The 22,348-nt window shown below is 57.2% G+C and overlaps 1 protein-coding gene across 2 annotated transcripts in view; it reads right to left on the bottom strand.

The window, feature by feature from the left end:
* Positions 1–5,305: 5,305 nt before the first annotated feature.
* WWP2 (WW domain containing E3 ubiquitin protein ligase 2) overlaps positions 5,306–22,348 on the bottom strand; it is a 150,774-nt gene continuing 133,731 nt past the window's right edge. The window contains exons 1-15 of one of the 2 annotated variants that reach the window (XM_062176413.1): positions 18,126–18,248; positions 17,871–17,925; positions 14,810–14,891; positions 14,181–14,309; positions 13,731–13,806; positions 13,424–13,495; positions 13,191–13,279; positions 11,341–11,500; positions 9,901–10,034; positions 9,493–9,633; positions 8,819–8,939; positions 8,435–8,539; positions 7,180–7,276; positions 6,929–7,001; positions 5,306–6,509 (exon numbers count right to left, since the gene is read on the bottom strand). In XM_062176413.1, coding sequence (XP_062032397.1) covers positions 6,410–6,509; positions 6,929–7,001; positions 7,180–7,276; positions 8,435–8,539; positions 8,819–8,939; positions 9,493–9,633; positions 9,901–10,034; positions 11,341–11,500; positions 13,191–13,279; positions 13,424–13,495; positions 13,731–13,806; positions 14,181–14,308 — 1,296 coding nt within the window. In that variant the 5' untranslated portion in view covers position 14,309; positions 14,810–14,891; positions 17,871–17,925; positions 18,126–18,248 and the 3' untranslated portion in view covers positions 5,306–6,409. Of the gene's footprint in view, positions 6,510–6,928; positions 7,002–7,179; positions 7,277–8,434; positions 8,540–8,818; positions 8,940–9,492; positions 9,634–9,900; positions 10,035–11,340; positions 11,501–13,190; positions 13,280–13,423; positions 13,496–13,730; positions 13,807–14,180; positions 14,310–14,809; positions 14,892–17,870; positions 17,926–18,125; positions 18,249–22,348 lie in introns of those variants that run through there. The other variant, XM_062176412.1, reaches the window with a different exon arrangement.

The raw sequence follows: 22,348 nt of genomic DNA, 5'->3' as shown, positions 1-22,348 counted from the left end.
GAAGCAGTTGAGACACCGGAACAGGGACCGGGGGCTCAGCAGAAAGGCCCGTTTTCCCCCAAATTCCTTGGGAGCAAAGACCAGGAGGCGAGAGGCCCAGTAAGCGAGTCTCCTGAATGTGGAGCCGAGCGTGGGGAGAGAGCTGGTCTTCCGCTCCCTCCCCTCCAGGGCATCCTCCTATCTCAGGGCTGTGCAGTGGCTTCCATCTGTCCTGCTGGGCGTCCACACCCATGTTTGAAACCTTCAGATGCTGGTTTGGGGCTCTGGCCTGGGGTGACCTATGAACAGCCCAGATCTGGTTCAGAACTACTGGGTGGGTTGAGCGTGGTGAGTACCAAGTCTCCTTAGGTTCTCGGAACCACGGCCAGGCACCAGGCAGCGGCAGTCTGCTTCTGTTCCCACCTGCCATCTGGCCTGCTCGCATGGTACGGGAGAGAGCAGGGAGCTGGCCCGTCCACCTTTGCTGGAGCTTGCGCAGCCCCCTCCCCCATTGGCAGCGAACCCTCAGCCACCAGTGCAGCAGGTCCTCAGCCGGACTCGTGCTAAGGCACTCTGGTCCTGCTTCTGGGCCGTGGGATCATTTATCCTGCTTCTGAACTGCCAGGCTTGTTTGGTTTTCGTTTCTAATATTTTGTGTCTTTATTGTGTTTGGAGCACAGAAGCCGATCGAATCCTAAGCTCGCTGCAGCACTCTGATGGAATTCTATATTTCAATTTTTAAAATATATTATTTTATACCACAAGAACCAGGGTTGCCAGTTGAGTAGCTGCTTCTGAGTTTTGGGCAAGAGAAGGGAATAGACTATCTCGTGTCTCATCAAAAATATCTGGGGCAGTGACACAGAGTTAACCCCAGGGCCACAGACCGGTGCAAGCATCGAAAACAACCCCAAAGGCTTAACCAGACCTTTCAGCAAAGATGGCATAAAAATGGCCAACAGAACAAGACATGAAACATCACTAATCATCAGGTAAATAACAAGTCTAGCTACGAAGAGATACCATCTCACACCCACTAGAATGGCTACTATCACCAAAAAAAAAAAAAAAAACAACCAGAAAATAGCAAACTCAGGCAAGGATACGGAAAAATGGAACTGCAAAGTACTGCTGGTGGGAAGGTAAAACAGCACAGTCACCGTGAAAACAACATAGCGAGTCCTCAAAAAATTAAAAGTAGAATGACTATATGATGCAGGAAGTCCACTTCTGAGCATATACCCCCCATAGAGAAAAGCAGGATCTCACAAGAAATACGTGTGCACGCATAGTTACAGCAGCATTATTCACAATAGCAACCCATATGTCCTCCAACAGATAAGCACAATATGGTGTATACACACGGTGTATTCTTCAGTCTTAAAAAGGAAAGAAATTCTGGCTGGCACCATGGCTCACTAGGCTAATCCTCCGCCTGCGGCACCGGCACACCGGGTTCTAGTCCTGGCTGGGGCACCGGATTCTGTCCCGGTTGCCCCTCTTTCTGTCCAGCTCTCTGCTGTGTGCAGTGGAGGATGGCCCAGGTCCTTGGGCCCTGCACCCGCATGGGAGACCAGGAAGAAGCACCTGGCTCCTGGCTTCGGATCAGTGCAGTGCGCTGGCCGCAGCGGTCATTGGAGGTGAACCAACGGAAAAAAAGGAGACCTTTCTCTCTGTCTCTCTCTCTCACTGTCCACTCTGCCTGTAAGAAAAAAAAAAAAATTCTGACATATGCTATAAGAATGACGAATTTTTTTTAAATATATATATATATATATTTATTTATTTGAAAGGCAGAGTTAGAGAGGCAGAGGCAGAGAGAGAGAGGTCTCCATCCAGTGGTTCACTCCCCAAATGGCTGCAATAGCCATAGCTGGGCCAGGATCCAGGGGCCTCCTCCGGGTCTCCCACATGGATGTAGGAGCCCAAGGACTTGGGCCATCTTCCCCTGCTTTCTCAGGCCATAGCAGAGAGCTGGATCTGAAGTGGAGCAGCCAGGACTCGAACTGGCACCCATATGGGATGCTGGCACTGCAGGTGGCACCTTTACCCACTACACCACAACGCCGGCCCCAGAAGGATGAATCTTAAGGACATAAGGCTAAGTGAAATAAGCCAATCACAGAAAGGTAAACACTGTATGATTTCCCATATGGGTTCAGAGAGGCCAAAATCAGACACAAAGCAGAATGGTGGTTACCAGCAGCTCAGAAGAGGAGCCAGTGGGATGTAATGTTTAATGGACACACAGTTTGTTTTTTTAAAAGATGGAAAGAGGAGGCCGGCACTGTGCTGTAGTGGGTCAAGTCTCTGCCTACAGTGCCAGCATTCCATATGGGTGCCAGTTCGAGTCCTGGCTGCTCCATTTCCAATCCAGCTCTCTGCTATGGCCTGGGAAAGCAGTGGAAGATGGCCCAAGTCCTTGGGTCCCTGTACCCATGTGGGAGACCTGGAAGAACCTCCTGGCTCCTGGCTTTGGATCGGCACATCTCCGGCCATTGCAGCCATCTAGTGAGTGAAACAGCGATGAATACCTCTCTCTCTGCCTCTGCCTCTCTCTAACTCTGCCTTTCAAATAAATAACTAAACCTTTAAAAAAAACAAAAAGACCTACTTGTCTTTAAAATTAAAAAAAAAAAAAAAATGCAAAGAGGGGCCAGCAACGTGGCACAGTGTTAGGCTGCTCTCTGTGACGTCAGTATCTCATATTGGAGCACCAGTTTGAATCCCCGCTGCTCTATTTCCAGTATAGCTCTCTCTGACATCCCTGGGAAAACAGTGCAAGATGACCCAAGTACTTGGAATGTGGGAGACTGGGATATAGCTCCGGATTCCTAGCTCTGGTCTGGCCCAGCCCTGGGCTGTTGCAGTCATTTGGGGAGTGAATCAGTAGATGGAAGATCTCTCGATCTCTTTCTTTCCCAGTCACTCTGCCTTTCAAATAAATGAATCTCTTAAAAAAAAAAAATGGAAAGAGTTGTGGACATGGATGTGGTGATGGGTACACACTAGGAATCACTTAATGGCACTGAACCATACACTAAAAAACACTTAACATGGTAAATATTGTGATATGTATATGTGTGTGTGTGTGTATATATATATATATACATATATCACAACATATATCACACATATATCACAACACAAAACAGGCAACAGAAAAGCAAGTCTCTGGGACCAGTGGAGTTGGAATGAGGCCCTGGGCCCAGGACGATGTTCGGAAGTTACAAAGAATGGAGTGTGCCAAAGACACATGAGTTGCTCCAGTCCCAGTCAGCTGACTGCCTCCCGACTCAGGCGTGGAGCCCTGGGGAGTGGGCTTCAGGACAACCACATGCTACAGGTACCTGGATTAAAGGGCATTTCAAACCCACAGTCTGAAGGGCAGACCGTAGGGAAATCAGTTTAGGTCACAACTTTTGAGTGCTGACTCTATTTTCTTCCCAACAAGGAGGCCGGGGCCTTGTTGACGTTGAATTTATTTTAACCGCCAGGACATTCTACCTTCTGTAAGCATTCCTTGAAATGGAAGCACACAGAACCCCACCCAGGTCTCCCACATGGGGGGCAGTGACCCAAGCACTTGGGCCACCCTCTACTGCTTTCCCAGGTGCATCAGCAGGGAGTCGGATCAGAAGTGGAGCAGCCAGGACTTAACCACTGCTCACATGGAATGCCAGCTTTGCGGACGGCAGATCAACACAGTGCGTCACTACGCCAGCTGTTCTAGGAGGGTGACAGGAGCCCCAGTATCTAGACGGGCAGCAGCCCAGCAAGCGCTGAGCGCCCAGGCCTGGGGAGGCCCTTCCTTATGTAAAGCCTAACCCGCACTTGCGTGCCAGAGGCAGTCCTACGGCACTTCCAAAATAATTCTCTATCTTTGGCTAATTTTATCTGTGTGTAGGGGTTGGGGGGTGGTTCTCCCTGCAAAGTGAGTTTTACTTGAAACACTTCAGAATGAGGGGGAAAAAACAAGGATATAATAAAAGCAAAGAGAGGTCATTAGAAACCCAGAGGGGGAGAGCTGTGTAAGAAATAATTGCGTTATGCTACTGCCTTAACCCGAGTTCCGTCATTATAGCCACGGGAGCATTTGGGGAGCTTCCTTCCTTCAGCATCCACTCGGGACAAGGCACGGACTTTGTTATGGTTCCACATCAGAGGCAAACACGCAGAAAACACCAGTCACAGCGAAGTGGACGGGCAGGAGTGCAGGGAGCCCCTGGCCGGGCCTGGAAGGTGGCAGCAGGGACTCCCAAGCAGGCATGAGGCTGGCCGAACAGGGGCTGCTGCGAGGGGCAACTTGGCAGAACCTGCTGGGGGTTTTAAAGTGTTTCTGGAAGGATCCGAAAGAAGCTGGCAACGACAGCTGCCTCCAGGAGGGGGTCAGAGAGCAGAGTGAGGGCGGCTTTTCTCTCAAGACCCTTGCTGCCCCTCAATGTCGAACTTTTTAAAATTTTTCAAGATGCATAATCAACAAAACATTCCAACAGCAGGACTGCTCCACGACTGAGGCGCAGGGCCCGCACACCCTGGCCTCCCGAGGGCCATCACCGAAGCTCCGCAGCCACCAATGAACCGCGGGACCCAACAACACCCCCGGGAAGGCGACAGGGACGTCACAGAGGCGCGTGCGGCAAGGACAGAGCCTGCGTTGACAGGTGTGGGACAGGAACCCTGACGCGCCACTAAATCAGAGATGTGCGTTGCTCGACATCCCATTCTTGGTGTAGTTTAAAACCCTGTGTATACACATAATTTGCATACTTGTACAGAGCAGTCTGGCAGGACCACGAGGTCGGGGGGGGGGGGGCCGTTTCCACCTGAATATTCACATCGTCCTTGGTCTTAGGAGACGCCTGGTAACACGTGGCCCTTTCTCGATACAGCTGTCACAGAGCAGCACCGCCCTATCAAGGCGCTGGGCCGGCGCATTCTGCCGAGGGAGCCGCTCCCCCCGCCAAATGTGTCAAGACCCACCAGTCCCATCTGGGAATATTAAAATAAAAAGTCTTCGTGTGACCTCGGGCTCGAGATGGGGGTCCCCTCCATCACGACGGAACGCGTGCACCTCAGTAGCTCACAGAGGGACGACTCCACAGAACTCTCTCCTCCTGAGCTGCTTTCTGAAGCCCACTCAACCTGGCGCCCCCGATGGGGGCCCAGAGGGGCCCTGAGGCAGCCGACTGGGACAGACCTCAGCTGGCCGTCCCACAAGCAGCGCTTCTCAAAGCCAGCCAGGTTGGAGGGCCTGTGGGGGCCCAGGGGCCTCTGGTCGCCAGAGCAACTCTGCAGACATCGAAGCCAACACCACCCGCAGCTGCTGATTGTTTATTGCACAAGAAACTGGCAATACCGAGGCAGGGGCGGGCGTTACAAAACCATCTGGCCACCGAGCCGGGGCTACCACAGGGCATTCCGCACAGACACTTCAGATATACACACTCGCGTATGCGCACACACGGACACCCAGGGACACGCCCGTGAGCCTGCCGCTGCCCCGCCTCCGCGGCAGCCCGCTCCCTGCCCACGCAGAGCGCCCGCACGGTGACCTGCGCGGGGAGTACAGCAAAGGGCACAAAGGGCTCGAGCTGCGCCCCGAGACGAGCACACACGCAGGGGCTGGGAGCCACCTGAGGTGGGGCTGTGCTCCGCTCGCCCCTGAATCCTGCAGTCCGCCGGGGCTGTTGCTCCAGCATCCCAGGGCAGCCGTGCACCTTGGAGACTTCGATCAACAGCAGCATCCCCACATCAGAGGCCGGCGGGAGCTCCAGACACCCTTCCGCCGCGCCACAGCGCCTCGCGCCTGCGCAGCACGGCCGCCCCAGAGGCCGGGCCGGCTTCCTAAGAGCCGCACCTCCGGGCTGCCTGGGGCTGCACCGCGCCCAGGAGCTCACCTCCACCAAGGATGGGGCAGGAGCCAGGGCCCAGCTCCTCGCCGAGGGCGACAGCAGCATACCAGAAACGAAACGTAAAGCCACCCCACACACAGACGCTTCAAGTTTATGTAAAAGGACAAAGGAAGCCGGAGGAGTCCGCCGCGCCCTCCTGCAGGCACCAGCAGCAAGGAGCTGTGAGGGCTGGGCCATGGCCTCCCAGGGGAACCCCAGCCGCTAACCCAAGTGCCCGACCTCCTGCTCACCCTCGCCCATCCACGCCCACCCAGGGCTGGTCCCAGGGGAGGGGAGGGGAGGGTGTTCTGGAGCGAGGCAGCCCTCCACACTTTGCAGTGGGTGCGGGGGCCAAAGGTGCCAAGGGGCTTTATTCCAGGCTGCCACAGGGCCTGCTGGGGTCAGGGTCTCCGGCCACCAGCAAGCAGGCAGGGTGGGCCTCCGGGGGCTCCCTAGGGCGGCGCGGTCAGCGGCCTCTCGGGCAGGGGCACTCGGAACTACGTGTGCTCTGGGGGCGTGGGGAGGGGCCGGCTCCGTTACTCCTGTCCGAAGCCCTCGGTCTCCTCGACGGCGTACAACAGCTTCTCCTTCAGCTGCTCGTAGCTCTTGTACGGGGGCAGATCCAGCCGGTTGAAGCTGTTGAGAGGGGAGAGCAGCAGTCGCACCCGGAGGCCTGGCCCCTCCAGCCACGTGTGCCCCAGCCTGGCTGCAGGGGAAGGGAACAGCTCACACCACCAGCGTGGCTCCCACAGAAGACGCCAGGGCCTGGGACCTTTAGGCTTTGGCTTCCTGGACCAGGGTGGGTGGGGCTTAGGGAGAACAGGGCAGCCAGGGAATTGGTAAGGGGCAGGGCAGTGGTGGCAGCAGCTCCTGGCCTACCAGGCTGGAAGTGGCTCCAAATGTCACACCTGGAAGGCCGAGTGGCCCAGGCATGTCACAACACCACTCTCCAAGCCAGCGCCCCAGGGCCCTAAGCTGCTGCACCCACTGGGCACTCCCCAGAACTCCTGTGGCCTGTGCAGCTCGGCTCCTCGCAGCCAGACCAGCGTGCTCACCAGGTGTGGCTTCTGGGCAGCCAGGTTTCCTTGCCAACCTTGTCGATGCAGAACTTCTGGGGTCCGTTGCTGCCTGCGGTCATTTGAGGAGAAAGGCACCTGCTGTCAGCTGAGGCACCTGGCTCTCTGGCCACAGCCCAGGTGCCCACAGGAGACCCCTGCTCCTCCCCACCCATGCCCACTGACTGCTTCACGAAGACTCTAGGCCCCCCTCACACCAGCTGGGACAGAGCAGGCAAAGAAAAACCTACCGATGAGCTCGGCGAATCCCCCAACAGGCAGCCGGCAGGTTCCGGTCACAAACTGTAGCAGGCGGATCCTCTTCTCATTGTCCATCTCCTTCACCACCTGCAGCTCCACACACCAAACACAGTCAGCGACCCATTCGGCCCAGGACTTTCCCCCCTGCGAAACCCCCGGGGCCAGCCAAGGCCCCTTTGGCCAGACTGGGCAGGGCATGACAGCTACCAACCCAGGACGCCACAAAGGTGCTTCCCCTAAGTGGCTGTATCGGCAGAACAAGGGACACCTTCTGGTCTTAGAGATACCTTGGGCCAGGTATTCTCTTCCTTTATTTAACAAATGTGCTGAAGGGGCAGGCACTGTGGCATGGTGACTAAGCCTCTGCCCGCGGCGCCAGCATCCCATATGGGCTCTGGTTTGAGTCCCAGCTGCTCCTCTTCTGATCCAGCTCTCTGCTATGGCCTCAGAAAGCAGCAGAAGACGGCCCAAGTTCCTGGGCCCCTGCCTCCCATGTGGGAGATCCAGAAGACACTCCCGGCTCCTGACTGCGGCCAGGCCCAGCTTCAGCCATTGTGGCATTTGGGGAGTGAACCAGCGGATGGAAGACTTCTCTCTCTCTGCCTCTCTCTGTAACCCTACCTCTCAAATAAATAAATATTAAAAAAAAAATAAAAAGAAGAACTTTTTTTTTTAAATGTGCTAAGGATGGGAGAGACTGCTTAATGGGTAAGAGTCTTTGTGGGGGGTGAAATATTAAGAGAGTGGTGGTGAAGGTACAGCATCATGAACATATTAAAGCTGCTGGGCTGTATGTCTTTAAAGATTTAAAAAGGAGACTTGCAAATCACGCGGATTTCACCCCCACAAAAAATGTACATGCGTGCACACTCCGCGATCTTTACCCTCTCGCCGGATGCTACATTTGACAATGACAACAGCAAACCCTACCCATACAGCCCCGTATCCCTGCCGCTCTGCAGCTGCGAGCCGGCCGCCCCCAGCTCACGCGGCTGAGGGAAGCCGCAGGACCAGCAGGCGCTTTTCTGCCCGCGCGCAGGCTCACGCCCGGCCAACATGCTGGCTGCCTGGGGCCCACCCACAGCTGGGCGTCTCATCTCCTTTCACAAGTTGGGAAAGAGGAGGACAGGGTCAAAGAGGAAGAATCCTTGAGTCTGAGGCCCAGTGAAGTCCCTCTTCCTTTGGGTGGCCCCTAAACATCCCCGCAAGCCCCTCGCCCCACCCACGGGAGCAGGCGGCACCCACCTGCCAGAACCACTGGACCTGCTTGCTGCTCTTGGTGTAGTGCCGGTAGACGGTGTTCTTCTGCCAGTCGCTCAGGTCTATCTCCTGCATGCCACACAGCATCAACTGCGGGAGGAGAGGCGTCAGCAGCCTGTGCCAGCACGCTGCCTGGCACAAGCAATGGCCCGGCCTCGGCCACTGGCTGCTGTACCAGGGGCTTTAGTAACTCAGACGATCCAAGCCCTTGCTTTCTCAAAACAAGTGTCGGGGTAGATGCTAAGGACCCAGGTCAGAACCGTCTGCCTGCTGCCTCCGTCCTGCTGAAGTGCGGGCTTCGCCGTGCCGGGGGGACCAAGGGTGCAAGGTGAACACATCAAGGAGCAGGCTTGGGCCTCCGACACTCACCTCCAGCTCTTTCTCATCAAAGTAGCGCAGCCATTCCAGAGGGGCTACCTCGTTGAAGCCATCCAGGAAGGCTTTGGTCTGCTCTTCCACGCCGCGGGTGAAGCGCCAGTCAGTCAGCAGCCTAGAGCCAGAGACCCAAGAGCCCTGCTCAGGTGTGGCCAGGACACGGTGGCAGCAAATCCACCCCACGTCCACTCCCGGCAGCCTGGCCCTGTCTGCGGAAGGCCCCAGAGTGCAGCCTGAGCAGCTCACAGACAGACTGCAGACAGCCACGTCCTTGGAGCCCCCGCCCACCCTCCTCTGTTCCTGCTGCCCCATCACTGCCTGAGCCCGAGACATGGGGACTGCGGGCACTGAAGACTCGCCTGAGAGGCCCAGCAGAGCCCACACAAGCCGGGATGCCCGTGGACAGACACAGAAATCCTGCGCTGGACAAAGACCAGCACCTCCATGCTTCCTGCCCCTTCAAGCCCACACGCAACACAACAGCCCTCAGCCTACAGCAACGGGCCCACGGCCAGCTCCCCAACGGCACCACTCTGGCCCTCGGCTGCTCTCAAGACAGATGTAAACTGGGGTCCCTGCCTTCTGTGTGGGCGTGGCCGCTAAGAGTGGGGAGCCCTTTCTCCGCTCCCTGCTGAGCCTCGCTCCCCTCGCCGCAGCCCGCAGCTCACATGATGTATTCCTCCTTGTTCTCCTCGGTGACGCGGATGCTCTCCCCGCCGGCCTTCAGCTCGTGCGTCGTCACCTTGCCCAGGATCTCCATGTCCTGGATGAAGTACAGCTCCAGGCCACACTCTTCCAGGTTGTTCTCTCTGGGGGCACGGACATGGACAGATGGTCTCCCCTCCACCCCGCTCTGTCGCTGACTTTTAGCGTCCGAGGGACACCACGGACCCATAGGCAGCCCAGATTCCTGGACGGTGGCCCAGGGCGCCCCTGCCCAAGGAACAGACCCAGAACTGCCCTCGTGGGGACCCAACGGCTGTTCTTTTCCACAAGCACTTCCAAAGGCAGGAGAAGCCAGGCCCTCTGTGGCACAGCAGCAAGGCCTCTCGGTGCAGGGCAGGGATCAGACTCACTTGATCCACACGATAGAGTTGTAGAACTCGGGGTCGATGGACTCCAGGTCCTTCAGGGTGGGTCTCTTGTTGAGCATCCGCTTATAGAAGGGGAGGGTGAAGCCTGTGTCGATGAACTTCCCGTGGTACAGGGCCTGGCGGGGAAGGAGGAGAGGGGTTTAGCACTCACAGGATAGCCCAAGCCAGACTCTCGAATGCTCCACGTCAAAAGCCCCCTCTCTCACTGACAGGCCCTGAGCAGCCCACTGCCCCAGGGCCACAGGGAGGGTCTGGGAAGCCACACGACCCCTGACTCTCACCACTCCTGCAGACCACAGGATGGAGCCAAGCCAGCCACCAGCAATCCCACCTCTGGCCCCCGCCTGCCCAGCTCACCTGCCCGGCCACCATCTAGCAGAGCTAGCCTCTGTGCACAGAGCAGACGTGTTCAAAAGAGCGCCAGGTGGCAGCCCTGACTCACTGGCACTCAGGGCTGGGTGGCAGAGGCGGCCAAAAATAATGCAGACACTGTGGCCGGCGAGAGCTGGCGGCCAGCGGTGAGTAATAGTCTAGGGTTTCACCGGTCTGTCCTGCCGGCTGCTGGGCCAGGCGGCCTCTGGCCCCAGGAAGAATGTGCCCACTTCCGGAGCCCAGCACCTTGGCCAAGAACTTGCATATGGTGAGGGGGGCTCTGTTTAGTCACAGACTCTGGGAGTCCTCGGGTCCCCCTAAGGGTGCAGAGTGTGGTGAGACACTCAGGAAGTCAGGGAGAAAGCAAAGGGAAACCGTCACTGAGACATCTCCAGCTACCCAGGAGGCTCCGCGGGTGCCTGCTCCTCCCTCCTGGGTCTGCGCTCTCACACAAGACGCTCAGCACGGGGCACGCGGCGGACCCTCCATGTTCACACTGTGCCTCGTTTCTGGATAAAGGCAGAGCGGGGCCCCCACGCTGTTCGCCCGTCTCTCAGGGATCCTTCCGAGGCTCACAGCAGCCGGTCCACTGGGGCTCTGTTCTGAGCTAGCGCTGACCGTCAGCTCCGTCCAGAAGTCCTGAGCAGCGGGGCTGGCCTTCCCCAACCACTCCCGCCCAGGGCTCCTGACGGACACAGGCAGCAGGCAAAGTGCGCCTCGGTCCTCGGCCCCAGTGCCCTCTGCACTGGACCTTTACGTTCACTGAAGCTCCAGTCCTACGCGATCAGCATGGGAAACCCTTCAGGACCCTGCGGGCCTCTGAGAAAGCCGGGTTTCTCCAGAACCCCCTCCAGTCATCTGCATCTTATTGTGAGGAGGTCTGTGAGGAGAGGGCTCAGGTTTGGAGAGTGGGTGCCAGGACGGGGGGCTGCTGGGAGAGCTGCACTTCCGCCCGGCACACAGGGGCCAGCCTCCTCAGGGGCCGCCCTTTCCGGATGCCTGGGGCCCCTGAGCAGGAGGAGGAAGGTGGGACCAGGGTGCCCTGCTTACCATGGCGATGAACCTGCCGATAAAGCGGAAGTAGGTAAGGTGGTCAGGGTTGATGGAGGAGGCGGGGTTGATCTGCAGGCAGTAGTTGTTCTTCCCAGCATATTCAAACAGACAATACATCGGGTTGAGCACCTCGTGGGACAGGAGGAAAAACCACTCTCTGTGAGGAAGGAGGAAATAAGAATAACACATCTGTCCTGGGCTCCTGCACAGACGTGCCGACTCTGCTGTCGTGGATCAGGAAGGCTGCAAACACGTGACCAGAGCCGGGAGAACGGACGTGAACAGCCGGGCACAAAGCTGGATGGCACAGACCTAGGTGAGCCAGTGGCGTAGAGCTATGGGAGCCAGGACGGTGAGCACTTGAGGATGATGCTCAGGAAGACCTGCCCATGGGCTTGGCGGCTCCCAGGTAATGCATGCCAGGACTTTACATCCCAACATTCGGAGCTTGTACCCTGGGCCCCCGGGCACAGTTGTGTGAGCTGTGCACTGCACAAGGGCACTATATGAGAGTATCATAGATGCCCGCATTTATTACGACAACCTTCCTGCAAAGGCGCCATATGAACAGCAGCCTCGCCGAGCAGGCAGCAGAACGCGACTGACTACGTGGTAACATGTTCCCACGTCCTGACCAGGCTGACCCTGCAACCCTGCTGCCTCCAGTCTGCAGACCCCAGCCTGGCAGCAGCACCACAGAAACCTCACCGCCCGTGCACTCTGCCCTTCCCGCACTCCAGACCCCCCACCGTTCCCTTCCCCACACCGCAGGCGCTCAGGAGACCCAACACCCACGCTTCAGCATCTATTCGTATCCTAGTACAAGCCTCAAGCCAGAGTCTGAGTCCTTCTGGGCTTGGGCTAGGCTGGCAGGGGCCATCCCAGGGGGCCGGTCCCCGGCTGCTGGGCGGGTGTGGCTGGGCAGACGAGGAGTCCTTCGACGCAGAGGGTGCCCCAGTATCCTGTCCGTGGTTCTACCCTGTGGTAGAACAGCATGACGTAACCTACCATAGGGTAAAACCACTGGCAGGACACAGAGAGAGAGACACACAGGCAGGAGCCACACCAGAAGCCCACCAAGCAGAGCCTGGAGAGAGGTCACCACAGGAGAAAGAGCAGTCTGTCCACGGGGGCCGGTGCAGAAGGCAACGCCAGCAGCGAACAGGGGCGCAGAGCCGAGGAACCCAACACCCAGCAAAGACATCCCCACGCCGGGAGAGGTCACCAGGCCGAGAGCGCACCGCCACCAGGACGCTCCTCCTCTCTGCCAGGGCCCTTCCGCCTCACTATCCGAGGCAGCCTCTGCCCAGAGGGCCTGGGGACTTTGTGGTGCACAGGCTGCGGCCAAGCTACACTGTGGCAACGTTCGGCGACTCCATGCACGTGACATGCAGCTGAGGAGCCAGCGAGGCCCTGTGAGTGCAAGTGTGACACGGCTCATCCCCCAGGCACGCCCATCAGGATGACTGACAGCATCTGCCCTGGTGCCTCAGAAGGAAGTGAAGCCCGGGGTCAGAGGGGTGACAGTCCCGTGGCCCCAGGGCTCAGCCACTGCCCACTGACACTGCTGGGCTGATGGGTAATGTATAGAAGCAAGGTCACACTGGTTCCTAAGAGAGCCACTGCCCTGAGCCCCTGCCCTGAAACCCCCAGCCTCCTCAGGACCCGATATGCAAAGTGTTAACACCCGGCCCAGCAGGGGACTCCAGGACCCAGCTTCACCCAGTGCCCATCTGGACTGGCCTTGGGGATTAGGTGCTTGTCATCCCCACACCCACCGTGGGAATGAATCTGAACGAGGGAAGCTGCCGGCTGGGAGCCAGGGTGGTGGCAACGCCTGAGCTCACCTGGCGATGCCTCCATAGTCCAGGCCCTCCTCGCCACGCATGATGATGTAGAGCCGGCGGCGCAGGTCGTAGGGCTTCATGTTCATGATCTGGGGAGACAGAGCATCGCGGCCCGCCTGCCACTCACCCTTCCACGGCAGGAAGGGGTAGGAGGGACCTCAGGCCCGCCCCCTCCACAGACACGGCCCCCCAGGCTCATGGTCATAACCTGGGCACCGTGCTGATTCTCTAACCTGCTGGAAAGAATCCTCAAAAAGGGTCTGCCTGGAGACGCTGATCTTCACGTGGCTGGGCAGGGCATTGGACTGGGAAGAGAGGAGAACGCCGCAAACTGAGGCCTCCAGGTGACCGGCCTACCTGGTGCGCACCTGCCAGGGTAGGTGGCCCCGACCCCGAGGCTGTCGCGTGAGAGCCTGGCCCCATGGGGACAACCAGCTGTGGTGGCACATGCGCAGTCCCGTGCCCACGCTGGGCTGGGGAAGGAGGCTGAAGTGACTCGATGCCCCCACCTGCCGCGGGAGTCCCGGGAGCACAACTCACGTGGCAGAGGAAGCGGAACTGGTGATACTTCCACCGGAAGCTTCGGTCGTAGGCACCAGGGGAGCCTTGCTTCGTCCTGGGAAAGGAAAGGTGTTCCGGAAGCCAGGTGAGCTCTCGAGAACTGAGCGACCTGTCTCCATTAGCCCCAGGAAAGCTGATGCCGTGTTAACTTAAAGGTGAGGAGTAAGGAATAGGAGAGAAGGGACTGCCAGTGAGGCCTCTGAAAAGCCAAAAACCAGAATCCGGAAACAGACTCCTGCTCTGACAGAAACACCAGGCAGCCAAAGGCGGGGAGAGCCCTTCCTGCCTGCGGCCTTCGGCTTGCCATGAGCACTGGCCGCTAGGGGGCAGTAAGCAGCAGAGCACGTCCACGGGTCCCCCCTCCGTCCAGCAGTGGGCCTCCCGGAGCCCGTGCTGATGGGACACTGCTGGGTGTCCTGACATCCTTACCCCGACTCAAACCCTGGCCGAGGATCCTTAAAGGTGGTGGTGCGGGTGTTGTGGTCCACGAAGTACCGCACGCCCTCACTGGTGTACTTCATCTCCCAGCCCGGCGGCAGGGCTGGCTCCTGGATCATCCTGCAAACACAGGAGGGCCGGGGTGAAGGCCAGGCCCCACGTTCCGGGCCCCAGTGCACAGGAGGCCAGGGTCTCTGCTTTCACCCAGTGCTACACAGCCCTTGGGGGTGCGAGGGGGCTTGAGGATATGCACCTGGCATGACCCAAGTCATGGGTATAAAGAAGCCATTTTCTATCCCAAGGCCAAAACTCCAGCCCTGGGTGGACGGCAGTGGCTGAGTGCCCAGGCCCTGCATGTTGGCGGTGCTGGCTGGACGTGCCCACAACCTCTGTGATCAGGTTCTCAGCAGCCAGTACCAGCGGCATACAGAGCAGCGACAACCGCCTGCAGGAAGGTCTACTTCAGGGGCCACTTTCAAGCTCTCAGACACTAGATGGGGAAATGTGTGTGGCTAAAGGTCAAATGAGCCCTGCAGGACAAATGTGGTCCAAGGCCACTTGGCCAATGCTGGAGCTGCACACAGGCCCAGCCCAGACCCCTGCATTCCCAAAACCCTTACCCCTGGGTCCGAGGGTCTTCCCACTGGGTCGTGCGTGTATTATGGTTCACGTAATACACCCGGCCATTGTCCTGTCTCTTCTCTGCCATGGGAGAAGAAAGGAGAGAACAATTAAAATCCAGCAGCTTGAGCTGGGGCCATTCCCACAGCCCCAGCTCCTGGGTGCTGCGTCTGCTTTCCTGTCCGACACCAGCCTGCTGGAGAAGTGGACCCGGCCACTGGGAGACAGCACAGAACGGTCCTTCCCCGCTTGGGGTTGGGGCAGGGGCACGGACACACACAATGCAAGGGAATGGTGCTGGTAGGGGGAAGAATCCTGCACTTCTCTGGTTGTTTGCTTTGTCGGAGGAAGGGGGGCAGTGTGGCAACATGGAGGGGGGCAGCCGGCTGAACCCAGGCATAATTGCATCCAGCTGTGGCAGCAGGGACGCCCTCAGCCCCAGGCCCTGCCCCACCCCGAGGCTGGCGCAGGCGGGTAGTCCGTCCACTCTAGTGGGAGAGAAAACGAGGGGCCGAGGCCCCAGACCCAAAGGTGGTCACCTTTCCAGGAAAGTCCTGGGCTTCAAATCTGTTTCCATCCTGAAAACAAGGGATGCGGATGGTTCTGCCCCTTTCACAGTGAACTGTGAGGGAAGAAGTCGGACAATCACCCCCAGAAGCTAAGGGGCACAAGTGGGGGACCAGCGGCCCTCACTCAAGAATCGGACTGCAACGTTCCCAGCACTAAGCCAAGGGCTGATCCCTCTCTGCCTTACCTGCTCTCTAGAACTCAACTAGAATGTCCCAAGCACAAGCATTATTTACCAATCACACTCTAATAAAGCTGGAAAAACAAGTAACATAAAAATAAAAACAGAGGCAAGGAAGCGCAGGAGGTGCGGGGAGCTGCTGCAGAGCTGCCAAGGCGGCGTGCAACTGCCCTGCAGGGGGAAGCTGCCCAAGAGGGTCCCTGCCCGCCCGGGAGCCACTGCTCTGAACTGCACGCTCTAGGGCCGCTCTGCTGAGGGCTGAAGGGGAGCCTAGCGGGGGTCTGGCCCGGCTGTGCAAGCCCTGGGCCATTTTCCTGGCACTGCACAAATGCTGCCATGACACCTCTCCTGGCCCACAGAGCTGCCTGCGGGAGCTGGGACAGTCTCCAGAGTGCCGAGCTCAACCTCGCTTTCAGGAGCAGGCGGGCCGGGGCGGATTTAGCCACGAGCGAGCAGCAGCAGACGGATCTAAACCTGAGGCATCCCAGCTCCCACGGCAGTGCCTGGGACAACCGTGGGTCCCAGGAGCTGAGTGCCGGAGGAACACCGGCAGACCGACAGCATGTTCGCCGCCATTGCCGGCTCCTTTGGCTCCGCTGCCCTTCCTGCTCGTCTTTTCCCATCCCTGGGGAGGCAGCCTCCCCCACAGTCCTGGAAAAGCAACACAGAGGAAAGCCCCCGGCCTTTGGGCAGAGAGTTCTGTTTCCCAGCTGTGCGACAGTACAGTCTTCTGGGTCTTTTCCGATCGCTGGCAAACGGCGGTGATTCGGCTTATGGCTTCCCTATTCCCATCTCAAATATTTTCCCTCTGAGCATCTGGGAGTTGTTTTCCAGACTCTTTAGCAGCTCTTACTTGGTGACCATCGTTCAGAACTGGCACCGAAATAAACTCACTTGACCGGGCTACACTGCCTGCTTCTACAGAACCAGAAACAAACTCTGGTCCCCCAGTTTTAGGTCACTGACTACCAAATGGCATAACAGATTCTTGTTTAACCCGACATGCTTTCCCCATGCCTGGTTTAGGTAGCGATCCCAAGTGTTTACCCTCTTACATTTGACTTACTACTAATCTCCAAGGTACCTACGGGCTCTCATGGGCCCGAGAAGCCAGGCAAGGCCATCTATGTGCATAGGGATTCCCTAGACAGAAGTCCAGAAGCATGTAGAAGCCTCATGGACTGATATTTTGCACTGGAAGAACAAGAAGGTCCCTTGAGCACTTTGGAATACAGTGGCAATTCACCACCTGACACCAAGCAGGTCCACGGGGGTTGACACAATGTCTTCAGTTCCTACCCGGGAGCAGCGGCTTCTGCTCCAAGATCACGTGCTTCCCCAGGCTATGCCCGTCGATCCATCCTCAGCTCACACACTTCCCCACCTCTGCTGCTCAGAGATGCTCCAGCCAGGCTCAAGCCGCCTGTGAACACCACCAAGACAACGTCTCCTGTCTTCTCCTGGCTCAACCAATAAATCAAACCCAGCACATGCTGAGTCCTTTGAAAACTGCCCTCTGGCTCCCAGGGGCTCTTGCAAGATTAAACAACAACAACAAAATCCCGGCCCGGCTCAGAGCTGCAGGCTGTGCCACATCTCACCACCTCTGATGGCCCCCGTGTACACACCGCCTCTTCTCAGGACAGCCATAAAGACCACGATCTCTCCTGAGTCATGGGTGCCCAGCCCTTCAGGCACCGTGGGCGGATGACACCTAAGCACCTAGGACTGGGACTCTAAGAGGTGGCCGCCGCGGCAAGGAGCCCCCGGCGTGGCGCCGCGACTCGCAGTGGTGCACTTTCAGAGGGCTCTACTCCCTCCTCTGCTTCCCTGTGGCCTCTTCCCTGCGTGCTACAGACAAAAAGGCTTCCGCTACTCAAAACGAGCTGCAACCCTCCGACATCTCAGCTGCAAACAAGGGCTATTAGGGTAGCTCCTGCCAACCGCACAGTCCCAGCCGAAACAAACCCATTTGGGAATCAGAGTCAAAATCTCCGAGTAACAGGACGGATTACTGAGTAGACACCTTGAAACTCAAGAGCCTGGCGCGTGGCCCCACAGCAGGTTGGGTGTGCCTGTCTTGGGGTCACTCTCCTACAGCTGTGCCAGGTAAACGCCACGGTGGCCTGGGGGAGCTCAATGTCCATCGCAACCTCCCGGGTCCACCACGGGCCGCCGCCCTGGCTGGGCATCCCTAGAGTGGGCTGCAGAGAAGCGAACAGGCAAGCGAGACACGGGAGGGAGGGAGGGAGCCATGCGGGAGAAGAGGCCAGAGTGGCGGCCAGCGTCCAGGCACTGAGCTCCGTACTTACCCCAGCCAGGAGGGAGGGGGCCCAGGGGATCATGGTCAATCGAAGCGCTCGAAGACTAAACACAAGAAACAGCAGAACACAGAGGTTAAAAAAAGCCACTGGTTAAAAATAAATGGATAAAAATAAAAACACCAACTACGCGTTTCCACGTTAGGGCTTTGTGGGGGGTGCAGCAGGCCGTAGGTGGCATCTGCTCCTCTCAAAAGTCTTGTTTAAAAAAAAAAAAAAAAAAAGGTAGAAAACCCAAATAGGAACCTGTGCACAGAGGGCCCGGACTTTAGGGAAGGGCGGAGCGAGCGGGAGAAAGAGGTCTGTGCAGGACGGTAGGCCCGGGCAGCCGAGGCAGCAGCCGGCCCAGGCATGGCGGCCGGGCTCGGGAGCAGGGCTGTGCAGCCAGCAGCTGAGGGCCTCTGCTCAGCTCCTGCTCGCGCGGCCAAGGCGACTGAAATCACCACCACCTCCAACTTTCTCCAAGAACCACACACGGGAGGGGGAAAATATCGCAGGCCTTTCCAATGAAATCATTCCCACAAGCCCGGCCCACGCCCAGAGCTTCCTGGCGGGGGCCGGGCCTCCTCCCTCCCTCCTGTGCAGCACCCACCCAGACTGAGGGCACATTCATGCCCCGGGCCCCTCACCTCCCCCAGGCCTGTTTGCCTTCCCCTGCACAAAGCACCTTTATTCTCCCCCCCTCGCCTGAACCTGAAGTCGCTCAGTGTTCTCTGTTTGCCTGTCTGGGGAGGTGGGGCTGGGGGCTGGGTGGCGAGAGAGAAGGGGAGAAGGAGAAAGAAGGGGGGAACAGGCTCCAGGACTCCAGGGTCACTGTTTACACTAGAATCCCCCTGCAGCCTAATTCTGCCGCTGGGTCCCAGGGGAAGGGCTGCAGGGGACCGAGAGCTCTCGCAGCCTGCGGGGAAGGGGCTGCTGTCAGAAACCGCCGCTTCCATAAAACAAGCATTGTTCTGCTCCTTCACTCGTTCCGGGCTGGTGGCTTTTTTTTTTTCCTGAAGCATTTTTATTTCACTTACTAAAATTTAATCGTCATATTAGGGGATCAAGTTTTAAATGCAGACTTGAGGCTGCTGGGCCGGCCCCGCCTGAGGGTGCCGGAGCCACACACGGGCAGGCCCATGAATGGAACTCAGTTTAGGCTTGAGCAAACACTGGTGGAGCCCAACTGCCAGGGACCCCCCACCCCCCCACCCCCACACAGCCTCCCTCCACCCCCAACTGGAAGGACAGAGAAACTTTCTCTCCAAGGTGGCAACACAGGCTCCTCTTCCACACCAGTGCCAACAAAGACGGTTAAGTCTTGGAACCCCAGGCTTGGTGAGGGGACAGAGCCCCCTTTCAGCCCAGCGCCTCCTGCCCACACCTAATGCAGTGGCACCAAGGTGGGAGACCCGGCCTCTAGTCAGGGTACGTTACCGTTCATCTCAAGGATGGGCTTGGTGTCTCCATCGCCAGGCAGGTCTGTCTGATTCTTCCTGGTAAAGGCCCCCCAGATTCACAGCAGTCTGTGTGCGTGTGCGTGTGTGTGTGTGTGGACAGATTCCTCTACCTTTGTTGTGTAGCTAATCTATGCCAACTATAGCTACAAAAACACTAGCACCAGAAGCAAATAAAGGGACACAAACACATGCGTATTTCAAAATAATGAAGCCAAAGAGAATGTAGTAGGTAAGGACTGAGCTACAGCAATTGACCTTGGAAAAGAGAACTGTGCACAAGGTTATTTTTTCTTAAAGACGTATTTATCTATTTGAAAGGCAGAGTTATAGAGGGAGAAAGAGAGAGACAAAGACAGACAAGAGACCTTTCCTCTACTGGTTCACTCGCCAAATGGCTGCAGCATCCAGGGCGGGGTCAGGCCAAAATTAAAAGCCTGGAACCCCATCCAGGTCTTGCATGTGGATGGCAGTGGCCCAAGTTCTTGGGTCATCATCTGCTGCTTTCCCAGGCACATTAGCAGGGAGCTAGATTGGAAGCAAAGCAGCCAGGACAAGCTCTGACTTGGGATGCCAGTGTTGCAAAAGGAATTTTTTTTTTTTTTTTTTTGACAGGCAGAGTTAGACAGTGAGAGAGAGAAACAGAGAGAAACGTATTCCTTTCCACTGGTTCATCCCCCAAATGGTCGCTATGGCCGGTGCTGCGCCGATCTGAAGCCAGGAGCCAGGTGCTTCCTCCTGGTCTCCCATGTGGGTGCAGGGGCCCAAGCACTTGGGCCATCCTCCACTGCCCTCCCAGGCCACAGCACAGAGTTGGACTGGAAGAGGAGCAACTGGGACTAGAACCTGGCGCCCATATGGGATGCCGGCGCCACAGGTGGAGCATTAACCAAGTGAGCCACAGCAACGGCCCCATCTTTCAGTCTTTTTTTCTTCTTTCTGGAATAAACAGATAATCTATCAAGCATTCAGGGCATCAGTGGGTTTACAATCGTCTTGGTCAAACTCTACAAATCAATAGACCAAAAGGTCTGTCCTGACTGCCTCCATGACCATCTTTGAACTGGGAACTAAAAACACTTATAAGCCCTATAATCCTTGAATTTTTATTTAATATTTGAAACTACACACAATGTTGGCTCTCTTTCTTCCTTTGTTTTTTTAAATATTTATTTATTTCAAAGGTAGAGTTACACAGAGAGAGAGACAGAGAGATCGTCCATCTGCTGGTTCATTCCCCAAATGGCTGCAACAGCCAGGGGCTGGGCCAGGCCAAACTGAAGGCAGGAACTCAGAACTCCATCTGGGTCTCCTGTATAGGTAGCAGGGGCCCAAGCACGTGGGCCATCTTCTGCTGATTTCCCAGGTGCATCAGCAGGGAGCTGGATCTGAAGCAGAGCAGCCAGGTATGGAGCTAGTGCCCATAGGGGATAACACACCATGGCACAACACCAGCCCCGGCTCTCTTCCATTAAATTTTTTTTTTTTTTTAATTTCCTTGGCATCCTCCAAATCTCATTCTGGCAAAACTCTGTCCCCCATCAAAATTGTAACAAGGGGAGAAAGAAGGAGGCAGATAGAAAAGGAGAGGAACCAAATATAGATGATCAAAGACAACACGTGAACCGGCGCCGTGGCTCAACAGGCTAATCCTCTGCCTAGCAGTGCCAGCACACCGGGTTCTAGTCCCGGTTGCCCCTCTTCCAGTCCAGCTCTCTGCTGTGGCCCGGGAGTGCAGTGGAGGATGGCCCAAGTGCTTGGGCCCTGCACTCGATGAGAGACCAGGAGAAGCACCTGGCTCCTGCCTTCGGATCAGCGCAGTGCGCCAGTCACAGCACGCCAGCCGCGGCGGCCATTGGAGGGTGAACCAACGGCAAAGGAAGATCTTTCTCTGTCTCTCTCTCTCTCTCTCTCTCTCACTGTCCACTCTGCCTGTCAAAAAAAAAAAAAAAAAAAAAAAGACACCACGTGAAGCACACAAAACAAGAATCGACAGACACCGACACTTGCAAGGATTTACTTCTTACCAAGGTTAAAGTGAAGCCCTTGGCTACTTTGTCCCTACATTGAAAAATAAGCAAGAAAAGAAAAGGAAAAAAAAAAAAAAAAAGCCAGAAGGAAGGAAGTGAACAGAAGCCAGGGAGAAACAAAACATAAAAGCTACACTTCGTGGCAAGAAAACCAAAAGCTCCCAACCCCGCATCCCCAGTGAGCCGACCAACCTCTCCTCTCTTCTACCACCCTTGCCCTGGATGAAATCCCTTGCCTAGGGCCTGCGTGGAGCCCCGGCACAAGGGCATCAGACGAGGGGAGAGGGAACTGTGGCCGAGAGACTCCCGGAGACAGGCAGCACAGAGACGAGGTGCACCCTCGAGGACTGGAACCGAGAGGAGTGCTGCTCAGTCACTTCCCTGGTAGCGTCCCCGGGCCGGGGAGCGGGGTGCAGGCCAGGAGCCAGCGCGCTCGTGTAGTTCAAGTCCCTCAGGGACTAAGCACAACGTTCCAGCAATATTTTAAGACACAAACTCAGAAATAAAGAATGTCTAGCAAATACAGCTGAGGGCACCAAAGGTTCTGGGAAGGGCACAGAGGGTGCAGCGCGGAAGGCGGGCGCCGTGTGTTCCAGGAGGCACCTGAAGGGCCCAGAACAAAACCCAGGTGCTTGAGGACTCGGCCCCAGGGGCTCCTGGCAGAATACGAGATGAGTGTGTGTTTCTGGGTAACTCTACATGGAGTCCCCAGGGCAGGAGCTTCAACGTGGTGTGTGGGCTTCAGTCCTGCGGCCCCGGCTACCTCCCCTAGTTAGGGGAGGAACAAAGTGGGGATGCTGGGGAGAGGTGCCACGGAATCGCAGGCCGCCAGACGGGCCCTGTCCCGATGGCACGAGCTGCAGTACTGGGCCAGGCATCTTCAGCGAACCATGGCAGGAACATGAAACAGAGGGCAAAAGGAAACAGCAAGAGTGAAGCAAACAGCCAGAAACCTGGGGGTGATCGCTAGCGACAGGCACAGCAGGGCGCAGGGGAAGCA

Source organism: Lepus europaeus, chromosome 19 (genome assembly GCF_033115175.1).
Source record: "Lepus europaeus isolate LE1 chromosome 19, mLepTim1.pri, whole genome shotgun sequence".
Taxonomy (NCBI): domain Eukaryota; kingdom Metazoa; phylum Chordata; class Mammalia; order Lagomorpha; family Leporidae; genus Lepus; species Lepus europaeus.
This window is presented reverse-complemented; position numbering and strand designations above follow the sequence as displayed.